The 23,712-nt window shown below is 40.9% G+C and overlaps 1 protein-coding gene across 1 annotated transcript in view; it reads left to right on the top strand.

The window, feature by feature from the left end:
• PLXNC1 (plexin C1) overlaps window positions 1-23,712 on the top strand; it is a 255,007-nt gene that overhangs the window by 22,962 nt on the left and 208,333 nt on the right. The window contains exon 3 of the mRNA XM_006898490.1: window positions 21,872-22,012. Coding sequence (XP_006898552.1) covers window positions 21,872-22,012 — 141 coding nt within the window. The remainder of the gene's footprint in view (window positions 1-21,871; window positions 22,013-23,712) is intronic.

Here is a 23,712-nt window from a genome sequence, read left to right as displayed (position 1 = left end):
TCCGACTCTAGCTCCTCGCACATTTCATTGTAGTATTTTGCTTTGTCATTCTGTGCTGCCTTTTGGAATCTTCTGTTCAGCTCTTTAGTGTCTTGGATTCTTCCTTGTGCTTTGGCTTCTCTACGTTCCAGTGTAATCTTCAGAGTTTCTTCTGACATCCATTTTGGTCTTTTCTTCCTCTTCTGTCTTTGTAATGACTGTTTGCGCTCTTCCTGGATGATACATTTAACATCCTCCCACAACTCACCTGTCTTTACTCATTAGTGTTCAAGGCCTCAAACCTGTTCCTGAGATGATTCTGAAAAGTTCCCCAAATAAGCATATAAAACCTTAAAAAATGTTTAAAAGAGTCAAATAGGCATTATTAATTTTTCCCTTTCATATTTTCTGGTAATCAGTTTAACCTGTATTAAGACTTTTGTGTCTTTTTTTCCCTGGTTTCTTTTAAGGTTTTTTGTTCTGATGTAATTATTTGATTAATAATGCCTATTAGACTCTCTTAATTTTTTTTTTAAAGATTGGCATGCCTTATTTAAAACATGGTGAGACATTTACTAACTTTTGATTTAATTTAATATGCTATTATCAATAACAGACTATGACTAGAGTCTTTTCAATAGTTAAATTAATGGTAATATAATTTCAGAGTCAAATAAAGAAGCTCTAGTATACCAACCCTTATTCAATGATTGCTGTCAATTCTTAACTGACTCATGGCTGACCCTCCAGCATTTTTTCAGAGGGCTGCAAATTGCATGGGAGGAGATAACTTACCTTTCTCCTGAGGAGCCAGTTGCTGGACTCAAACCATTTATATATAATTCATTGTGGCCAAATGGGATTCATAACAAGTATGCAAGCATGGTTCAACAGAAGAAAAACAATTTCATTCATCACATTAACAAAGCAAAGAAACTCATGAACCTATTAATTGTTACAGAAAAATCCTTTTATAAAAGTCAATAAAACATGGTTGCAAGAAACAAAAAGAAGGAAGGCCCAATATAATGGGAATGACAATTCTACAAAAAACAGTCTACAAGTTCAAGGCAAGCCCAATACAGATACTGATTCCATTCTTCCATGAGATGAGAAAGGCAATTTCTGATTTTATCTGGAATGAAAAGAGACCCAGAATAAGCAAAGCATGACAGAAAAAGAGAAAAAGAAGGAGGCTTCACAATCCCTTATCTCAAATCCTACTAAACAGCCATGGTGGTGAAGATGACACGGTGTGGTACAGGAACAGACACATCGATCAGTGAAATGGGACTGAGGACCCAGAAATTAACTCGTCTACCTATGGTCAACTGATTTTTTTTTTACAAGGAGACCACATAAATTACCTGGGGAAATGACAGCCTCTTTAACAAATGGTGCTGCCTACACTGGAAAACCATCTGCAGAAAACTTAAGGAAGCCCCGCACCTTACACCAAACCCAACTCGTGGTGTATCAGGGACCTAAGAGTAGAACCAAAGTCTATAAAATTCATCAAAGAAAAACTTGGAATAGCTGTAGAGGCCTTAATCTACAGCATGAACAGACTTCCAAGTATAATGAAAAAGCTACAACCAGGAGAGAATAAAATAGATAAATGGGTTCCTCTAAAAACCAAATCCCTATGTGCATCAAAAAAACTTCTCCAACAGGGTAAAAAGGAAACTCACAGACTGAGAAAAAAATATTTGGCAATGACATGTCTGATAAAGGACTCATAGCTAAAATTTATAGACTATTTCAGCATCTCAACAAGAAAAAGGTAAACAACTCAGTCACAAAATAGGCACAAGTAAAAGCACTTCACCAAAGAAGAAATCCAGATGGCAAACAAACACATAAAGACTTGTTCAAAATCCTAGCTATCCGAGAGATGCAAATCAAAACAACTATGACACACTATTCACCCCAACAACAATAGCGAAGTTAAACAGGGCAGCGAACAACAAATACTGGCAAGGTTGTGGAGAGACTGGAATTATTACTTACCTCTGGTGGGAATGTAAAATGGTACAACTACTATGGACGACTAGCATTTTCTCAAAAACTTAGAAATAGAAATGCCATTTGACCTAGCTATCCCATTTCTGGGAATATACCCTAAAGATACCAGAGCTATTTCTCAGATATATGTACACTCATGTTTATTACTGCCTTATTCACAATAGCAAAGAGATGGAAACACCCTAGCTGTCCACCGGCAAATGAATGGATAGAGAAACTGTGTTACATTCACACAATGGAATATTATGCAGCTTTAAAAAACAATGAACTTGTAAAATACTACACAACATAGGGGAGCCTGGAAGACATCATTCTGAGTGAAATATCTCAGTTACAAAAGGTCAAGTTCTGTATAACACTGCAGATCTAAAATTGAACTGAGACAGAGGTAGAGGTGGGTGGAGAACAGGAAAAGAATGGATAGAAAATTAACACTGCATTGTAACAAGGGAGGAGGACTGTCTGAAAAGAATGTATGATTAGATATGTGAATGGCAATAATCTGAAACGTGGACTGGGAAAGGGGAAGGGAGGATGAGGGAGGAAAATGTGCAACAATAAATGAAAACCTACCCTTTCTCTAAATTTTCATTAAAATCAGAATTTTTAAAAAATGACGTGAAACTGATGAGAATGAGAAAGGGTAGTGGTGCTTGTGTCAAGAACTAAGAACAGAACACTCCCAGCCTACTGGAAAGCAAATGCAGAGGATCAACTGGGAGAAAGAATTAGGTGGTATGTAAAACAAAGGATTAGTGCTTAAGTATAGGAAAGTTGTGTTCAGAACTGACCCATAGCTGACACTTCGATGGGTTTTCAGAAGCCATAAATCACAAAGCAGGGGATTACCCATCCCTCTCCCGAGAAGCAGGTGGTGAGTTTGAACTGGTTGCATTTGGGATTGCAGCACAGCTTCTAACCACTCTGCTGTGAGAGAGGAGGTTGGATAAGGAAGCAAGGGCCCAGTCATGTTGGTTTTTTAAGCTTGGGAAGGAGACTGGATTTTATTCTCAAAGAATAAGTCATTTAGGGGAAGTGAAATTATTGCATTTGGATACCTAATGACTGCATATAAGACATGAGTGAGAGATTAGGCCCAGTGGAAACAGACCTGCAGGCAGTACTGTGGTAGTGTAGTCCACTCCTGGTCAAAGATAAAATCACTCATTGTTGCTGAGTCATAACCAACTTTTCTGGATGCTGTAAATCACTCAGAAGGAGATTATTCCTCTTTCTCCTGAGGAGCCACTAGTGATCCTAACCACCAGAGAGACTCTGCCTTTAGGTTAAAAACACAATTCCCTATTGTAAGTGTGGCATTTCTCAATTGCACAGTTTCCCTGGATTCTAACACCAGATAATTTTAAATAGAGCTTTAGTTTGCTTGGATCCACAGTCAACACTCTTGGCACCAGCAGCCAGGAAATTAGAAGACGTATTGCGATGGAAAAGTCTGCTGTTAGGGACCTCCCCAAAGTACTGAAGAGCAATGGTGTCTCTCTGGAGACTAAGGTGCATCTGATATAGGCCATGGTCTTTGCAATCACTTGTTATGCATCAGAGAGTTGGACAATGACTAGGGAGGATAGAAGAAGTGATGCCTTTGAGCTGTGGTGCTGTAGAAGAGGGTACCATGGACTGCTAATAAAACAGATTCATCCTTGAGAGGGTCAAACTGGACTGCTTCTTGGAGGCAAGGATTCTAAGGCTCCGTCTAACATACTTTGGACATGTTGCAAGGAGGGACAGATCCTTGGAGAGGGACATCATGCTTGGTAGGGTGAAGGGACAGCTCAGGAGGGGAAGACTCTCTATGAGGTGGATTGATTCAGTGACTGGGGTATTTGGGATGGGTGTATAGGAGACAGTGAGATTGGCACAGGACAGAGCAGAGCTCAGGGCTATTGTACATAGGGTCGCTATGAGTTGCAAGCGACTCGACAGCACATAACAACAATATTTTAAAACTTAAGGTATAGCAATATATCCTAACACATTAAATAGCAAGAGCTTGCAGCAGGAAGAGAGAACCCCTGGTGGCTTAGTGGTTAAGTTTTGCCTTGCCAACCCAAAGGTATGTGGTTTGACAATCTCCTCCCATGTGATTTACTGACCCTGAAGACCTGCTGTGAGGGCAGCGGTGGCTCAGTTCCAAATCAGTGGTGCACATAACATCAACAACAAGCAGCAGGGACCACTTTGATTTCAAAATGAAAAGTAACATAAATGACGTTTTGATATTTCTACAATGAGCCAGTCCTTGGAGAAGGACATCATGCTTGGAAGGGTGGAGGAACAGTGCAGGAGAGGAGCTAGATTGACACAGTGTCTGGGGCAAAAGGGGCAGAGGTGCTGGAGACAGTGATTGACTCAGGAAAGAACAGGATTCAGAGCTATTGTACATAGTGTCACACTGTGAGTCATAGGCAACTCAATGGCACATAACAACAACAATGACTATGACTCAAAATAATTGTCATCAAGTTGTAACCAACTTAGCTGACCCTCTAGTGGATTTAGTGGGGTCTTTAAATCCCATAGGAGGAGCGTATTTATCTTTCTCCAGGAAGCCACTGGTGGATTTGAACTTCCAGGGAGGTGCCATCTTTCGGTGAGCAGTACAACTGCCTTCAGGTTACACCACCCGAGCTCCCTCAATGACTTTAATAAGAAAACATTTGATTTCTTTTGCTGACAAATTCATAGGTTTAGTTAGTACTACTTTGACCGATGTTCTAAGGAAACACTAAATTTTTAGTTAGAATTGTGGGACAAAAAAAAGAAATTATTTCTTTTTGTCCCTTCCCTAAGTTCAGAGTTCTAACCACAAATTGTGAATCTCAGCAGTGCTTATACTCCAACCATTCATTTCAGTTCATAAGTGTTTCTGAAAGCACTGAACTGAAGTGTAAAGTCATGCATTTTGTGTCAAAACTAGTTTGATTGATTCACCATAGGAATTTTATTCTTATCTGTGTTTTACAGATCATGTACCTGGTCAATAGAAAGTGCACTATAAAAGTTGGGTAGGTGGATGGGCGAATAGGTGGATGTATGGATTGACAGTTAGATTGCTGAGTAGATAGATGAATAGGTGAAGAAATTTCAGAGGTTACATGTGTACTAAAGACTTAAAATTTATGAGTAATAGAACTTGCACTTGAACTCACATATTTCTTTCCTCCTTTTACTCTGAATCTCTTGTTCTTTCTACTCTTCTGTGTCCTGGTCGACTACTTTTAGCTTAAAGATTTAATATACTACTAGACCATATTCATAAAGTGATGCAATTCCTATTATGGAAAAAGATTGCCACATTATTCCTGGAGCAAACCTAAAGAACATGATATGCTTTTTAGAGCCACATTTTAAGTATACAGAATTTGTAGGTCATTTATAGACTGAAATAGTGAGAGAGCCAGAAACTGCTTGTAAATCAATAAACCATAGATGGTAAATTTAGAGAAGGTCAAGATATATAGTAATAGGAGATAGTTTAATATTTCTCCCAAAGGTGGAACCAAGTCCCGTATTTGTAAGGTACAAATCTTGGCTCAGTTAAACTCTGTAATGATTAAGACTTGGCTAACAGGGGTGCCTGATGAGATATTGACTCAACATATTTGAACATTGATCCATGTGCTTACTCATTCATTCAATAGCTGCTTATTGACAACCTACTACATGCCAGATTCTGAGGTGAATGCAAGATTCAAAGTGTAGATTAAGTTAAACTCTTTATAGAGTTTATAATCTACTGGGAGATGGACAATAAATAAATTTTAAAAAGCAATAATCATATAATCATAGTAAGTAGCCTAAAGGAAACAAATGGAATGCTGGAATATAGAATAATAGCTGAGATGGATGTTGGAGAGAACATGGTTATATGTCCATGAAGGGGTGACATTCAACTTGATACCTGAAATAATAAAAGGAGCCGGCTTCCATGTGAGCTAGAATTCGCTTTCATTGCCATCAGGATGGTTCTGTCTCATAGCTGACCCTCCACTGAGTCTCCACGGCTGTAAATCTCACAGAGTCACTTGATGGCATCTAACAGTAACAACAAACAGCACTGCAGATTGCTCATCTTCTTCCTCAGAGCAACTGGGGAATTCAAACTGCCAGAGGTGTTCACCCTTCTGGTCAATTTGTAGCACAGTCTGCTATGAACAAAGAGACTCAGAGCTCCCTGAACTGGAAGTGTATGCAAGTCCCTTATATAGAAACATGGTTGTATGTAAAAGATATGAAAGAAAGCCAGTACAAAAGCCACAGAAGAATGAACGAGGTAAGTAGCAATGGATGAGTTTGAAGTAGGTAGGTACCAGTTCAGATAGAACCCGAGAGGCATCAGGACTTTATTCTAAATGTGTAAATGTGATAGGAATCCACCAAAGTGTAATAGCCAAAGAGAAACATGCTTTGTTTAATGTCTTCAAGGATCACTCTAGCTACTGGATGGAAAATGGGTTGTAGGAAGAAATAGAGAGACTCTGACCAGCAGATCAGGAGTGAGGTAATGAAGGCTGTGGAGAAAGGTAACACAGATTTGAGATAGAATTTGGTTGAACTCTACTGAGATATTCAGTATACTGAGGGTTGGATATGAGGAATGGGTGAAAGGAGGAGTCGATGATAATTGTAGTATCATTTACCATGATAGGGAAAACTGGGGAGGAGTCTGAAAACCATTTTTCAGCAACTGTCTGTTTCTCAACAGAGGATGGTAACATTTCCATAGAGGATATTTGGGAATGTAAATGCTGGAATTTAGGGTAGGAAAATTAGGTTCCTGGATGGTACAGATGGTTAACATATTGGCTAGCAGCCAAACTTGTTATCATTTGTTCCACTTAAGGACTCTAAAACAAGTATATAAAAACCAAGCCTACTGCCAATGAATCAATTCCAACTCCTAGGGACCCTATGGGACAAAATAGGACTGTCCCTTCAGGTTTCCAAGGCTGTACATCGTACAGAAACAGACTGCCTCGTCTTTCTGTCACAGAGAAGCTGGTAAATTAGAACATGACTTTTAGTTTGGCAGTTTAATGCTTAATCTCACCCATTACTGGCAGATTGGTTTCAACTAATAGCAACCCTCTCTCTCTGGGATTTCCAAAATTCCAATTTTTTATAGGAGGAAACTGTCCGTCTTTCTCCTGTGGAGCTAATGGGTTTGAACCTACAGCCTTCCCTTTAGCAACTCTATACTTTCTTTACCTCACCACCAGGGTTTCCTTTGATTAATAAGTAGATAGAGGTCTAGATAGTGGGAACAACATGATCAAAGTCTCTCCTGCTAATTGGAACGTTGTTGTAAAAAGAGCAAGGACCATGTGGGGACAGCCATTTCTGACCTTTATCAACTTTACAAAGGGGAACTGTCCTTGTCAACAACATCAGTAACACAAAATCAATTCCCATGAGGTCAGATATGTTGTTCACACTCTCGCACTTCTTTCTATACACCCCCTACACCAATCTTCTTTACTGGAGCCAAAATCTAATAGGGCCATAATTCAGGTTGGTAGCAGAATATTCAAGATAGCTTCCAAAATGTGCAAATAGGTGCCACAGCCTTGACCCTTTTTGGCTTTAGGCTAGTGTTGCAAAACTCTCAGTCCTGCCAATTATGGGTCCCCCACTAGTTGTCCAGAAAACTTGGGTAAAGGCTCTTAGCCCTGGTTCAATGTTCATAGCAGTCCCAATATTCGCTCCATTTCATAGTAAGTCTCTGTTGTGGTTGCTATGGTTGTTGTTCTCTTTATATCCTAATCTGGCTGATGTAATAATCTCTGGTCCTGAAGAAGATGTTATATTCTTTTGCTTCTTCTTCGCTGGCAGTGAGGTTTTATTTATTCTGCTGCTGGATCTACCCAATTTAATGGCAAGAATAACCAGCCCCCTTTGAGATTAGTGAGACTCTCAAACTCCTGGTGGGCAGGCTAACATACCCTATTCATATACTCTAGTCCATCCGCATGGCAAAATCAGTAAAGAGGCTAGGATATCCATTCAAAATAATAAACCCTTAATACTACAGTGATTCAGATCCACCCAAGGGCCTGCCTTAGAGGAAATTCCTTTCATAACGTCATAATTCAAAGGTATTGATTCCTCTTCTGTCATTTTTATTCCTTGTTCAACTTTCAGGTGCATAGGAAGCAACTGGAGATACCATGACTTGGATCAAGTGCACCATAGTCTTTAAACTGATATCGTTGCTCTTTAGCACTTGGGAAAAGTCCTTGACAACATATTATTTTATTGCAACACATATTTTAATTTGTGGCTGCTGCTACCATGAGTGATGATTGTGGACCCAATTAAATGAAATCATGAACAACTTAAATCTTTTCCCCCCCTCCATCTATTATGATGTTGCCCATTGGTCCAGTGGTGAGGACTTTTGTTTTCTTGATGTTGAGATGTGATCCATATTGAAGGTTTAGTCTTTCATCTTCTGTAGCAAATGCTTCAAGTACTCGTCACTGATAGTAAGCAAGATTTTGTCATCTGCATTACACAGGTTGTTGATGTATTTTCCCTCCAATCCTGATGCCACATTCTTCTTCATATTGTTGTTGTATGCTATTGAGTCAGAAGTGACTCAGTGCTGATCCTCCAGCAGGTTTTCAGAGGCTACAGATCCTGCTGAAGAGGATTGCCCATCTGTCTCCCATGGAGCAGCTGATGGATAAGAACGATGTACCTTTCAGTTGACAGTGCAATTCCTTTAATATTGAAGGGTAAAGCACAGAAGGGCAAAATCAGGTTGTAGTTGTGTTGTGTACCATGGAGTCAGAACCAACTCACAGTTAACCTCCAGTGGGTTTTCAGAGGCAGTTAACCACATGGGAGGAGACTGCCTATTTTGCTCCTGTGGAACAGCTGGTGGCCTTGAACCACATACCTTCAGAATTACAGCACAGCATCTTGCCACTAGACCACCAGAGCTCAAAATGAGGTTAGGGGACATTTATATTAAAGGATAAAGCATAGGGGAGAAAATGAATAAATTCCAAAGAGTAAGACTTTGGCAGTAGGCAGGCTTGGGAGGGCAAGGGCTAAGTATTCAGCTACTAACTGATAGGTCCGTGGTTCGAACCCACCAATGGCTCCACAGAAAAAAAATCTGTGCTTCCATAGGATTACATCTTACTCTGTCCTAGAGGGGTAGCTGTGAGTAAAAATGGATTCAACAATATACAATAACAGTAACAATAGGTTTGGGTGGCTTGTGGATACTTGGGTCCCTTGCTGAGGTGAGAAGGAGCAAGCAGAGGAGCTGTTGTTGTTGTTAGGTTCTGTCTAGTCAACTATGACTCATGTTGACCCTCAGAACAACAAATCAAAACTTTGCCCTGTCCTGCAACACTGTCACCCTCTTCCTCTTGCTCATGCTCATTGTTGCATTCACCATGTCCATCCATCTCATTGAGCATCATCTTTTTTTGATAAGGAGGAGTTGTTGCTCAGAACCATCGAGTTGGCTAGGACTCATAGCAGCCCTATGAATAACACATCTGAACCTTGACCTGTCCTACCACCTCTGATATACTTGAGCCCATTGTTACAGTCACCATATCAGTCTATCTTGTTGAAGGTCTTCCTCTCTATCTGTGACCTTTCACCTTTCCATGCATGATGACATTTTCAAGGAGTGGCCTCTCTTAACAAAATACCCAAAATATGTGAGATGACATTTCACCTTCCTGTCTGTAAGGAGCACTGGCTGCACTTCCTCCAGGACAGATCTGTTTGTTCTTTTGGCAGTCCAGAGGATATTCAGTACTCTTATTTAACACCACATTTCAAAGGCTTTAGTTCTTCTTTAGTTATTGTCAAACTTACAGTTGTATATGATGCAATTGAAAAGACTGTTGCTTGCTTTAGACACGTTTTAGTCTCTCACCTGACATCTTTGTTCTTTTGCACATTAAATGAGTCCTTGACAAAAGAGTTTCCCAATGAAACATGGTCTTTTGATTTCTTGACTACTGTTGCCATGGATATGGATTGTAGATACAAATGAAAAGAATCCATTGACAACTACTCACTCACCACTTTATTTCCAGTTGCTTATTGGCTAGTGTTTGTCTAGTATGAGGGTTTCCTGGCCATTCCCCAAAACTCCTCCTCATTCTCTGTTCCTTCTGCATATTTTGAACTTTTCAGAAGATCTGAGGTATGTTGTATACTTAGCTTTGTGGACTCTTAGAAAACCGTGTACTCTAGAAGAATAAATAAAAGTGATAACATCCTTAATGGCTAATTAAATTGCAGTCTAACCCGGGTTATGGGATAAACTCAAGGTCATATTTTGGTTATAACGATCAAAGACCAGATGAGTTATGGGTTGACATCAAAGCTATAATTCATGAAGAAAGCAAAAGGAAGAGAGAAAAAAGAACAGAGACACAGGAGGAAGAAAAAAAACAAAATGGATAACAAAAGAAACTCTAGAAAAGGGGAAAAATTCAGAAGTAAAAGAGATAAACACAAGATTGCAAAGGGCAGCTTGAGAAGACAAAGCAAAGTATCATAATGAAATGTGTAAAGAACTAGAGTTGGAGAATAAAAAAGGAAGAACTCGTTTAGCATTTCTCAAGTTAACAGAACTGAAAAATAAATTCAGCCCTCAATTTGCAATACTGAGAGATGCTATAGCCAAGATCCTGCATGATCCAGGAAACATCAAAAGAGATGGAAGGAATACAGAGTCACTGAATCAAAAAGAATTGACTGAAATAGGACCATTTCAGAAAGTAGCATATGATCAAGAATCAATGGTAATAAAGGAAGACATTCAAGCTGCTATGAAAGGATTGGCAAAAAATAAAGCCCCAGGAATTTATGGAATACCAATTGACATATTTCAACAAGCAGTTGTATGTCTGAATGTGCTCTCCAGTTTGTGCCAAGAAATCTGGAGGACAGCTACCTGGCCAACTGACTGAAGAGACCCATATTTATTCCCTTTCTCAAAAAAAGGTGATTCAACAGAATGTGGAAATTATTGAACATTATCATTAATATCATAAACAACCAAAATCTTGCTGAAGATTTTTTTTTTTAAAAAACAACACATTACTACAGTATTTTGACAAAGAACTGCCAGAAATACAAGCTAGATATAGAAGAGGCTGTGGCAGTAGGGATATAATTGCTGATGTCAGGTAGATAGATCCTGGCAGAAAGCAGAGGATTTCAGAAGGATGCCTATTTGTATTTTATCAGCTGTGCAAAGACATTTGACTGTGTGGATCACAACAAATTGTGGCTGACATTGAGATTAATGGGTATCTCAGAACCCTTGATTGTATTCATGCAAAACCCATACCTAGTCCAAGAAGCAGAGCAAAGGAACAGAGCAAAGGAACATTGCATGATTTAAAATTGAGAAAGATGTGTGTCAGAGTTGTATCCTTTTTCTATATATATTTAATCTGTATGCTGAGCAAATTATTTAGAGAAGCTGGTCTCTGTGAAGAAGAATGTGGCATCAGAATTAGAGGAAAATATCAACAATCTGTATTATGCAAATGATACAACCTTGTTTGCTAATAATGAGGATTTTGAAGCACTTCCTGTGGAAGACTAGAGAGTACAGCCTTCAGGATGGATTGCATCTCAACATCAAGAGCACAAAAATCCTCACCACTAAAGCTATAAGCACCATCATAATTGATGGAGAAAAGACTAAAATTCTTAATTATTTAATCTTGTTGAGTTCCACAATCAACTTTCTTGGAACCAGCAATGGGGAGATAAGGAGACATATTACATTGAACAAATCTGCTTTCTGGGACCTTTCTAAATTACTAAGGAGCAATGTTGTTATTTTGAAGACTAAGGTGTGCCTGATTCAGACTTTGGTCTTTTCTATAATTTTCTATGCATCTGAGAGCTGCACAATGAATTAGGATGACAGAAGAAGAAGAATTGATGTCTTTGAGCTGTGATGTTGGAAAGAGTACTGAATATCCTGTGGACTAACAAAAGAACAATAAACAGATTTGCCTTTGGAAAAAAATGCAGCCAGAATTCTCTTTAGAGGCAAGGATGACAAAGCTTCAACTCATATTTGGGGCACACTGCTAGGAAAGGCTATCCCTTAGATAGGGACATCATGCTTGGAAAAGTGGAAGGTCAGCAAAAGAGAGGAAGTCCCTCAACAAGATGGGTTGACACAGTGACTGTAGTAATGGACTCAAATGTGTCAGAAGTGATGAGGATAGCACAGGAGAGGACAGTGTTTAGGTCTGTTGTTCGTAGGGGCACTATGAGTCATAATCAATTCAATGGCATCTAACCACACAACTTGAGTGAAAAATATTTGTTCCCATCTCCCTAGCTTGATGAAGATAGTTTTGTAATTATGTTCACACACATAATTTTGCTTGAGCCTCACAGAGACTTTAAAAGATAGGCAGGGCATGTGATATTGTTTTCTCTCATTTTTTATATGTATTAATTGAAGCTCAACATTATTCGAATTGGTATAGCACTTGTCTGCCAGTTTGCTGTACTGAGATAACTTGTGGGTTGCTGCAATACTTCTACATATGATGCTGGTGTGTCAAATGCCAAAAGGGTTACCCATGGTGGACAGGTTTTAGCTGAGCTCCCAGAGTGAAACAGGCTAGGCAGCAGGATTGGCCCCACGTCTTAAATAACAGGCCTCTGAAATCTTTATGAGCAGTAGAGGAATGCAGATAGTTTAGTATTAGTAATAGAGCCCAGTTTGGATGTCAGTAGAAATGAGAATTGACACAGTGACAGCAGCAATGGGTTTTAGTGTGTTAGGAAGTATGACTAGGGCACAGGATAGGACAGGGTTCAGATCTGTTGTTCATAGGGTTGCTATGGGTTGTATGCGATTCCATACCACCTACCAACAATTGAAGCTCGTGAACTTTTTACATGCCAGAATGAGAGGTGATAGAATGGGGAATAGAACTTGGGTGTGGGACTCTTTCTAAGGGCTCCTAACCACAAGTGGGCCCCAGGGTAAGTAAAAGGAAATGATAAAGGAACAGCTTTAAAAAGAAGTCCATACCAAAGGGGAACCAAAATGCAAAACAGACAGCTAAAGAGAAGCATTTTATTAATGCATAAGAAATCAATAGTTATGAGGTTGTTATTTGCCCTCCTCTCAAGGGAAATGAAGACTTGATGGAAGAAGAAGTTCAAAGACTACAGTCTTCAATTTGGATTGCATCTCAACATTAAGAAAAGAAAAATTACCAAATCAGACCATAAGCAAGAACAGAAGGAAACTATAAACATAAGAGAGTCCTTTTAGAACCTTAGGGAACTTAGTGGCATGGTGTATAATTTATCAAAAGGTCAGTGGTTCCAATCCACCAAGTGCTCTGAGGGGGAAGGATGGGAAGTCTCCTCCCATAAAGATGTATGGCTTTAGAAACTTGATGGAGCATTGCCTTGAGTAGGAACTGACTTGGAGACAGTGGGTTTGGTTTTTATAATTTAGAACCTTAGGGCCTCAGTGACATGGTAGATTAAGTGTTGGGCTGCTAACCGAAAGGTCAGCACTTGAAAGCACTACAGAGTCTTTGGGAGAAAGATGAGGCCGTTTCCTTCCTTTAAGGTTTATCGCCTCAGAAACCTGGTGGCAGCAAAATGTGTTCCCTTGGAGTTCCTGGGTGATGGAAATGGTTTAATGTGATCATTTATTTGCTAGCCTGAAAGTGAAGGTTTGCATCCACCCAAGAGCTGCCTTGGGAGAAGGTTTGGCAATCTATTTCTAGAAAAGCCTAACTGTTGAAAATCCTGTGGATCATAGTTCTACTCTGGCACCATCAGGAGTTGAAATTAATGGGAAGGGAGTTGGCTTTTGGTTCTCAGGAGCTTGAAGGTAAGATACTTGTCTCTTGTTCAGTCCTCGGTACTTGAGGTCCCCCCACCTCTGTGCACATTTCCTTATACTGTTGCCTATAGTAGCTGCAGTGAAGGCATGACCACTCAGTACCTCAATGAGTCTGAGTAAGCATGAACAGGGTAGAAGCAAGGCCTGAAGTTGATCAATTCAAGATGCCTTAAGACCCTAGAATATGTGATAGGCACGCTCTGGAGTTTATATATGCGTGATTTGTTCATGTTGTTAGGTGACCCTGTGAACAGTAGATCTGAACCTTGCCCTATCCTGCACTATCCTCATGATATGCTTGGCCATTGTTACGGTTATAATCAATCTAGCAGTTTGAGGGTCCTGCTCTCTTTCTCACACCTTTCCCAGCATGACAGTCCTTTGCAAGGACTGGGCCCCCCCAGCAACATGCATGAAGTATGTGAGAAGAAGTTTTACCTCCTTTGCCTCAAAGGAGAACCATAATTGTACTACCTTCCAGACAGACTTGTTTTTTTCTTTTGGGAGTCCACGGGATAGAAAGGAATTTTCTGAACACCACAATTCAAAGATACCAACTCTTCTCTGGTCATCTTTATTCGTTGTCCAGCTTTCAGATTCAAGTCTTTAAACTGGCATCCTTGCTCTTTAGAACTTTGGAGAGGTACTGGGCAGAAGATCTTCATGTTGCCACACATCTTTCTTGATTATTGCTAAGATGGGTCTTGATTGTGGATCCAAGTAAAATGAAATCTTGGACAACTTCAATCTTTTCTCCATCTATCATGATGTTGCCTATTGGTCCAGTGGTGGGATTTTTGTTTTCTTAATATAGTGATGTAATCTATATTGAAGATTGTAGACTTTATCTTCTGTAGCAAGCATTTCAAATCCTCTTCACTTACAGCAAACAAAGTTGTGTCATTTATAATAACACTGGTTGTTGAGTCTTCATCTAATCCTGATACCACTTTTTCATATAGTCCAGCTTCTTAAATGATTTGCTCAGTGTACCACATGATTAGCATTCTTTATTGTCAATGAAAAACAGTATGTCAAAGCATCAAGATCAAACCATTTCTCTCATAATATGCCTATAAGACTCCAGGAATCAATGGAATACCAATTGATGTGTTTGAACTAACAGATAAATCCCTGGATGTGTTCACCAGTTTGTGCCAGAACATTTAAAGAACAGGTATCTGGCTGGCTGACTGGAAGACAGACCCATATTTGTCCCCATCCCCAAAGAAGGTGATACAACAGAATGTGGAAATAAACAAACAATATCATTAATGTCTCATGCAAGCAAAATATTATTGAAGATCATGAAAACACAATTAGAACAGGACATTGATAGGTAACTACCAGAAGTACAAGCTGATTTTAGAGGAGGTTATGGCGCCAGAGATATCATTGTTGATGTTAGATGGATACTGGCTAAAAGCAGAGAACACCAGAATAATGTTTGTGTTTTATTGACTATGCAAAGGCATTTAACTGTGTGGATCATAACAAGTTATTGCTAACATTGAGAAGAATGGGAATCCCAGAACACTTAATTGTAGTTATATGGCATCTATACCTAGACCAAGAAGCTATTATGTGAACAGAGAAAGGGAATAGTTTAAAATCAAGAAGGATATGTGTTAGGGTAGTATCCTTCCTCCATACCTGTTACATCTGTATGCTGAACTCTATGAAGAGTGTGGCATCAGGATTGGAGGAAGACTCGTCAATACCTGTGTTATTCTGATCACACAGCTTTGCTTGCAGTGAGGAGGATATGAAAAGCTTGCTGCAGAAGATGAGGATACAGACTTTGGTATGAATTACATTTCAACATCAAGAAGATAAAGATTCTCACTGCAAGCCCAGCAGTCAACATTATGATGGATGGAGAAAAGATTGAAACTGTCAATAATTTAATCTTGTTTGGTTCAACAATCAGCAGCCTTGGTATCAACAGTCAGATGATCAGGAAACGTATAGCATTGGGCAAGGACCTCTCTAAATTGCTGAAGAGCAGTGATATCAGTTTGAAGACTAAGGTGTGTCTGAATCAGGCCATCATCTTCTCAGTTACCTCATAGGCATCAGAGAGCTGGGTAATCAATAAGAATGACAGAAGAATTGATGTCTTTGAGTTGAAGTGCTGGAGAAGAGTACTGACTACCCCATGGACTTCCCAAAGAACAAATAGATATGTCTTGGACAGAGTGAGGCCAGTATGCTTCTTGGAGGCAAGGTTGATGAAGCCTTATCTTTCACAGTTTGGACATGTAACTAGGTGAGGCTATCCTTTGGAAAGGGGTGTCATGCTTGAAAAGATGGGAGGTCAGTGAAGGAAAGAACACTCCCCCCCTCCAAGATAGATCGACATAGTGACTTCAACAATGGGCTCTAGTGTCTTAAAGATGATGAGAAAGACACAGGATAGGACAGGTTTCAGGTTGGCCATCCATAGGGTATCTATGAGTTGTACTTCACTCAATGGCACCTAACGACAACCCCATCTCCACACACATGCACTATGGCCCTCACCCTTCTTGATTGTCTTGGTCTCAGCTTTGGTGAGCTGGCACCCAGTGTTCTCTGTGTTAAGCGCAAATGTTCTTTGAGACGAGGTAGCTTTTTCCTCCAACAGAAAAAAAGTTTCCCTCTCAGAGCCAGGCATGACGTTATGGTTAGACATGGCAGGCAGGAGAAGCAGAATGATAACTCAGAGGAAACCAAGAAAGCCCAAAGGGGAGACAAGGTTTAGAGCTAAATCAAGATTGGATTTTGTCATGAAAGGCAGAACTGGCAAAAGCATCATTACAAGGCATTAACCTTGTTACACACAGAAGAACAAGCAGAGGCTGGGATTCAGAAATAAATTACACATAATAAACTAGACAGAATAGGCTGAGAGCAACATTAGTGATTATGCCCTAAGGGAAGAGAAGGGAAGATAGAAAATAGGCCAAAAAAAAGAATAAGAATAATATCTGGACATGGGGGCCAGGTGCACTATTTCCCCCTTTTTCTGCTCAGCTCTCTAGGTATTAACTCCACTTTTGTTGGGAGGGCTCTCTGTCTTTCTTTTGTTTTCATTTGCTGAAATGAGCATAAGAAAGCCATTCAGAGGGTTCCTTTTTCCATTCAAGGGGACCTGTCCCTTTCTGTGTGTTTGTAGCACAAAAGAATCCATTTCCATTCAGCCAGAGCAGCCCCTAGAGTTTGTATGAAGTCCAAGCCTCCTTTTTCCTTCTTTCTTCCAGGCCTGCTTTTATAATTGGCTATCAAATCCTGACTGTGGCCAGGGTGCTCCTGGGTGGCAGGAGGAGCAAGCTCCTTCCCAGTCGTTAAGAAAAATCAAGTCATGATGCTTTACAGAAAAAGAAAATAAAATGACTTGCTTTTAGCTGCCAGAAACAGAGAGCCCAACCTGACCCATGACATTTACTGTTTACTTAATGAAAGGGTGGAGATTGGAGCTTGTATAGTTTTGTTGTTTTGTATTGTCAAGTGGGAACACACTCATAGCTGATCTTCTGATGGCTGAAAATAGCATTGAAGGAGATTGCCTATCTTTCTTCTGAGGAGCAGCTGGTGGATTCAAATTGCCTGCATTTGAGTTGGAAGCACAACTCCTTACTCATTAGGCCACCAGAGCCCTTTGTAGTTCAGTGACGACCTCGAGAATGATGAGTATTTTCATCTTTCCTCTGCACCAGTGTTAGATTATCATCTTCCAGCATTAATTTTAAGGAATAAAATGGCTACCATCACTCCCCTTTTTTGCCTCTCATGATACATTCAAAAGGGAGGAAGTGAAGGAAGAGGACAAAGGAGCTGTCTTCCAGAAATTGCTGTTATCCAGGAGGGTACTCATTCCCAGAAGCTGCTCCATCCATTCCATTCTGTTTCTTACATCTCACCAGCCATGGAAGGAGGGGCCTCCTGGCCATCCCTAGTTCTGCCAACTTTACCACCTGCAGTTGCTGTTGAGTCACTTCTGACTCTTGGTAACCCCATGTGTGTCAGAGTAGAACTTTGTGCCCTAAGATTTTCAGTGTCTGATTAGATCACCAAACCTTTCTTCTCAGACCCCTTATGGTGGAATCAAGCCTCCAGTCTTGCAAGTTCACAGTTATTACCTGTTTGCACCACTCAGATCTAAAGGGCAAGAAAGCAAATATCTGATAAGTGGCCAATGAAATTATATATGATTTGGACCAATCAGGCTTTCTCTCAGGCCCGGACTCATTGTTACTTCAACAAAGTCACATTTCTTTTTGGCCAAGGTGGAGGCAAGAATAACGGCCCTGGGTGTGGAAGCAGCTGTTTGTGTCTTTAAGGTCAGGATAGCAGATGTGGTAGGAGTGTACCCACACTCTGTTCTCAGCCTTAACTGTCCTCTAATTCATTCAGCCCTCAACACCGTTCACTGGAGTAATACTATTATCATTGCTTCCATTTCACAGAAGAGAAAACTGTAGTCACAGTTCTGTTGCTAAGTTACAAAGATACTAAATAATGGGTGTGGTGTTACTGTTAAGTGACAGAACTAAGATTCAAACCCAAGCAGTCAGGCTCACTACCCTGGACTGTCTTTACTAGATTGTTGTTGTTAGGTGCCAACAAGTTCTTTTCTAACCCACAGTGACCGTACGTGTAACAGAATGCCCCATCCTGCGCTATCCTCACAAACTCCACTCTCAGTCCGTCTCATTAAAGCAGATCGTCTCCTCCACTGACCTTCCACTTTGGCTCGCATGATGTCATTTTCCAGGAACTGGCCCCTTTCGATAAGATAGTTAAAGTGTATGAGAGGACATCTTGCTGGCCTTGCTTCTAAGGGATACACTTTGGCTGTACTGCTTCCGACAGATCTGTTTGTTCCTTTGGCAATCTATGCTATATTCAATAGTCTTCTATTAAGGCTCACTCTCATTAATTGCCCTTGAGTCAGAACCTACTCGAGGCTGACCCTTCAGCAGATTTTCAGAGGCTGTAAATCGGCCTGGAGGAAACTGCCCACCGTTCTCTCTTCTGCAGAGCAGCTAGGGGATTTGAATCACCTGCCTAGGGTGATAAAATACTCTGGGTAGCACACAGTAAGTTCTCAGTGTAGGCTTGTCAGTATCACTACTACTTCCAGGATAATTTTCATTTGATCTTTATCATGGCCCTGCCAATCAGGCATTATCTTAGCCCTTCAATAGGATTAGATTAGTTGGCCACATCACCTGCTGGGTAGGAACCCAGCTGAAATGCAGATCTAACCTCTGACTCACAGTCCTGGATGGTTTGTATTCTCCACCAGCCTTTCACGTTTGGGAGTATTGACCAAAGGCTGTATTATTTACCTCTGTTATTGATAGAGCTCTTAATTTAGAAAAGCAGATCTTGAGAAGGAGTCACAAGTCAGGAAGGACACAAGAAAGGGGTGAATCAGTAATTTTAAAAAGGTACCCCTCACTTACATGTTAGCCTTCCACGTTCTTGAGCTGCCTCTGGTTTCTGGAGCTGGTCTTTGACAAAAAAGGCTATCTCCTCACACCTCAGCAGAGGCCGTGATTCTTGGCTAAACAGAAGAGCCGTAGTTATTAGTCACCCACATCACTCACTCATTGCCTTTGAGTCAGAACGTCTCATAGATGGATTTAAACTGCCAGAGAGGCTCAGCTTTGGTTTAGTAACACAACAGCCTGCGGAACACACCACCTAACTGTGTTCACACAGGGGAGTTCAACTCGTGACGACAAATGAGAAAGGTGATTTACAGCCTCAGAAATCTGATGAAAGGTCGCTTTGAGTCAGAACCAGCTTGATGACAGTGAGGATGGATTGGTTGGTTTGTGGGATTATGGTTTAGTGTTTCTTTTTGTGATATTTGTATACTTGAGCGTGTTATTAGGAGAGGCCCGTCCCCTGAAAAAGAATCTTACTTGGTCAAGTGGAGGCTCAGCGAAAAAGGATGAGTCTCCATGAAATGGATTGACGTGATGGTTGGGGGAAAGGGTGCAAGTGTAGTGCAGAGGGTGTGAGGATGGTGCAGGACCGGGCAGGGCTGTGCGTGGGAGTCCACGTCAATAGCACGTAACAGCATGTATCAGATCTGGGGGCACGTGGTTCCCTGTGGTCTGTGGATGACCCACAGTCCTCGAGCCTGACTCTGTCATGGGATGAGCAGAGAAAGGAGCCTCTGACCAAAGATGACAGTTCTTGAACATTTCCGTTACTCAGCTAGAGATTTTCAGTCAATTCTCCAACTTGACCTCTCTGAGATGTTCAAATATGTAATAAAAGATTAGTGTGGCCAGCCCGCCTTAAGTTTGAACAATCTTGGTTTTAAAGAAAAATTGTATGGTGTGGGGGGGTTTGGGGTTTTGATGGGGTATTTTATTTCCTCATTTAAAGGTCACCTGATTTTTCTTTTTCTGCTCACAGTCACGAGGCTTCCTTAACTAAACAGTAGTCTATTGTTCACATCCTCAGACCCACAGTGATTTTTTTTTTCTTTCTTAACTTTAATATTAATAAGACGGCTCTGTTCCTCCTTTTCCCCAACTACATGCAAAGTATCTTTTAGCAGGAGGAGGGGAAAAAAGAAATCTCTAATGGGCTTTCCAAAAAATCTTCTCAAACTGAGTTCGCTATAGAATATTTTATGCAAATAAGTCCCTTTCTCGGAGGTTATGACATCTTTGCCTTGAAAAGTGATCTCGGCGGGCGCTGGAGGAATCCTTGCTGGCTTATCAGTTCCTCACAGTGCAACTTCCACAAAGAAATATAGACAGCACTTTAAAGGCTTCAGAAATCAATTTAGCCCATGAATCCATTTCGTTTCGATGTTAATGAAACTTGGTGGGTTTGAAAATAATGAATATTTAATCAGACATAAATTGAAAGGCATAAACACTGTTGGCAATAACATAATGAAGTTAATAAGTCTTGGTCGCTTCCCTGTAGCCCACCCTTCTCCACCTCCTCCTAGCCTAGCTCCTCTCTTTAAAATCAAGGCGGTTTCAGGAGTTGCTTGCTAAAGTTTGCCAGCTCACCCATTGGCTAAAACTTAAACGTGCCTTTGAAAACCTTAATGCAGTTGGGAACTGAGCCCTGGCAGATAAAGCTCGCTATCACACTGTTTTCAGTAGCTGCAGACAGCAACGGCTCTTTCGAGCTCCATATCTTCCAGAGATTTGTATTACAAACTCAGTTTCCTGTCGTTGGAAGCAGGAAGCAGCAGTGTGAAGCACTTCATTCCTTTAAACAAGAAAGAAAAAGACCTTTTGGTCCACACTCGCTCTGCTCTGGGTTTAAAAGAGGGGCTTAATGAACAGGACCAAACATGTGATTATATGGCACTCCAAACCTCTGACAATGTAAATGCCTTTGGATTGAGAGCTAAGCTTTCCTTTCCTCTTCAAGAGCGTCAAAATCAGGTGGAGAACTTTCTCCTGGGTCCGCTGCAGGACCTTATTGCCCTTTCTGAATTAATTACCCTGTCTTTGGGCGTCACACTAGACTCCTCTTGACAAAGCAGGGTCCCTCCTCTCTGCCATCGCGCCCAATAGGATCCTTCCTCTCACATCCTGGGTAACGGCTTGCGTTTAGCCTCACAGAAGCCCAAGCCTAACTGAAATGAATTACAGCAGGAATCTGCACACAGCCAAGGACAAGACTGTCTCCCTACCAGTCCAGGCTCTGTCAGTCAGCTTCATATATTAGCTCGGGGAGTGTTAAGTGGACGGTTCGCTCACTGCTGGCAGTCAAGACATGTGAATCCATAGTAAACAAGTGGCATTACATGGGGTGGGCAAACCTGGTAATTTTGCAGAAAGACCTTAGGGATCTTGTCTAAGAACATGGCATTTGGTGCCCAGGAGTGGGATCCATCGTAGGGGGAGATGAGTGACATTTTATCCTTACACTGAGAATTATCACTGTTAAAAATGATCCTTTTATTATTATTTGTGTGTTTGTGTGCATGTTCAGAAAGAAGGAGACCAACCTGAAAGAGTACAGCCGATCGCATCATCTACCTTGATCCATTCCGACCTGACATCCGTTTATGGCACCGTGGTCATGAACAGGACTGTTTTGTTCTTGGGGACTGGAGATGGCCAGTTACTTAAGGTTGGTTTTCTGTGCCTTCTTCAATGTCTGTTTTAATAATGATCCTTCCCCTCACCCCCCTTTTCATTCTCGCTCTCTTTTTTTCTTATTGCTTCTGTGTTAGACACAAGACTGTAACAATTACATTGTGAACCCTCCTGAGGGCCCTAGAAATGGCCTGAAACACATGTTCTGGAAATCTATATGTAATAACCACCCTAGCCATGCAGTGAAACCCCAGCCATTTCACTTCCCAGGACAGTACCACGATATTTCTCTTTCTTACTCATATGCTCCCTGGGTGAGGTGAATGGAAGTCTGGTCCCTCCTCTGCCCCTGACTCACCTTCCTCAGACATTTAACCTTTCAGTTCTAGCTCCTCTATAATAGAATGAACCAAATACCTGATTTCTCACAGCTTCAAAGAGATGAGAGATTATAGGGCTTGAAATGAAGACAAAACAGGTGCTCCTTCCCATCAGCCCACTTGCCACCTACAGAAGAGGCTTGTTTTCTGCCCTTTGTACTCACACCCACCACAGAGAGGTGAGAGATCGGAAACCTGAGACTTCACTTGACTTTCATCTCTTTGTTTATTTATTTTTTTATTCCTGCTGAATGGATAGGTTCTTATCAGTTTGAGGTTTGTGTTCCCTGACAGAAGAGTTGGTTAAAAAAAAATTGTTACTGTGGAGTCAGAACTGATTCGTAGATGACCCTCCAGTGGGTTTTCACAGGCTGTAAATCACACAGGGGAGATTGCCCATCTTTCTCCTGCAGAGCAGCTGGTGGACGTGAACTCTGAGAGAGACAGCATTTTTAGGTTAGCAGTTCAACTCTCTGTGGGATAAACCACCAAGGCTCTTCTGACATGACAAGAGGGAAAGAAAAAAAAATATCAGAAATGTCAAAAGATATGTGCAGAATTATAGAGCCAACATTGTGCCATTTATTAACCATCATTAAGATGGTGGAGCCTTGCATCGTGCTTCATTCTGTTATGCATAATTTCACCATGAGGTGACTCAATGATGACATTATCATTGTCATCAGCTGCATGCATTTTTGTGGACTTCACTCATGGTTGGGAACTATACCACCAAATACTATCTCATTTTACTTCTCTGTTGCCAGTCAATTTCCTTTCAGCTCAGAGTCTCAAGTGACTCCTGACAGATCTGCCTCTGTTAGCTAGCTGTGTGCCTTTGGGTGAATCGTGAGCCTCTTGTTTCCTCACCTATAAAGTAAGATTGGACTAGACAGCCTAGAAAGCCCCTTCCTACTCTGAGGGGCTCTAGTTCTTTCTTCTCTACACAAAGTTCCCTTTCTAGTCAAACTTAGCTTTGTTGTTGGTATTTGTGCCATTGAGTCAAATATGACTCATAGCAATCTTATGAGTGATAGTTCAACCCCTTGCCCCTCCTCACAATTTCCACTGTGCTCAAGTCTGTTGTTGCAAGTGTGTCAGTCCATTTTGTTGAAGGCTTTCTTTTTTCCCAGTGACCCTCTGTTTTTCTCAGGGAGTTTTGGTGGCAAAATGCAGAGGGTGTTGTGTTACTAACCCAGAGACTGAGCCTTTCTGGTGGTTTGAATCCCCCAGCAGCTCTGAGACAGGAAGATGGGAAATGTCCTCCTGTAGGATTTACAGCTTTGGGAACCCACTGGAGAGTCAGCTACGAGTTGATTCCACTTCAGCAGCAGTGATTGTGACTTAAAAAAAA

Source organism: Elephantulus edwardii, unplaced genomic scaffold (genome assembly GCF_000299155.1).
Source record: "Elephantulus edwardii isolate Elephantulus edwardi_28Jun2011 unplaced genomic scaffold, EleEdw1.0 scaffold00231, whole genome shotgun sequence".
Lineage (NCBI taxonomy): Eukaryota > Metazoa > Chordata > Mammalia > Macroscelidea > Macroscelididae > Elephantulus > Elephantulus edwardii.
The sequence above is the reverse complement of the archived record's forward strand: the minus strand, read 5'-3'. Positions and strand labels throughout refer to the sequence as shown.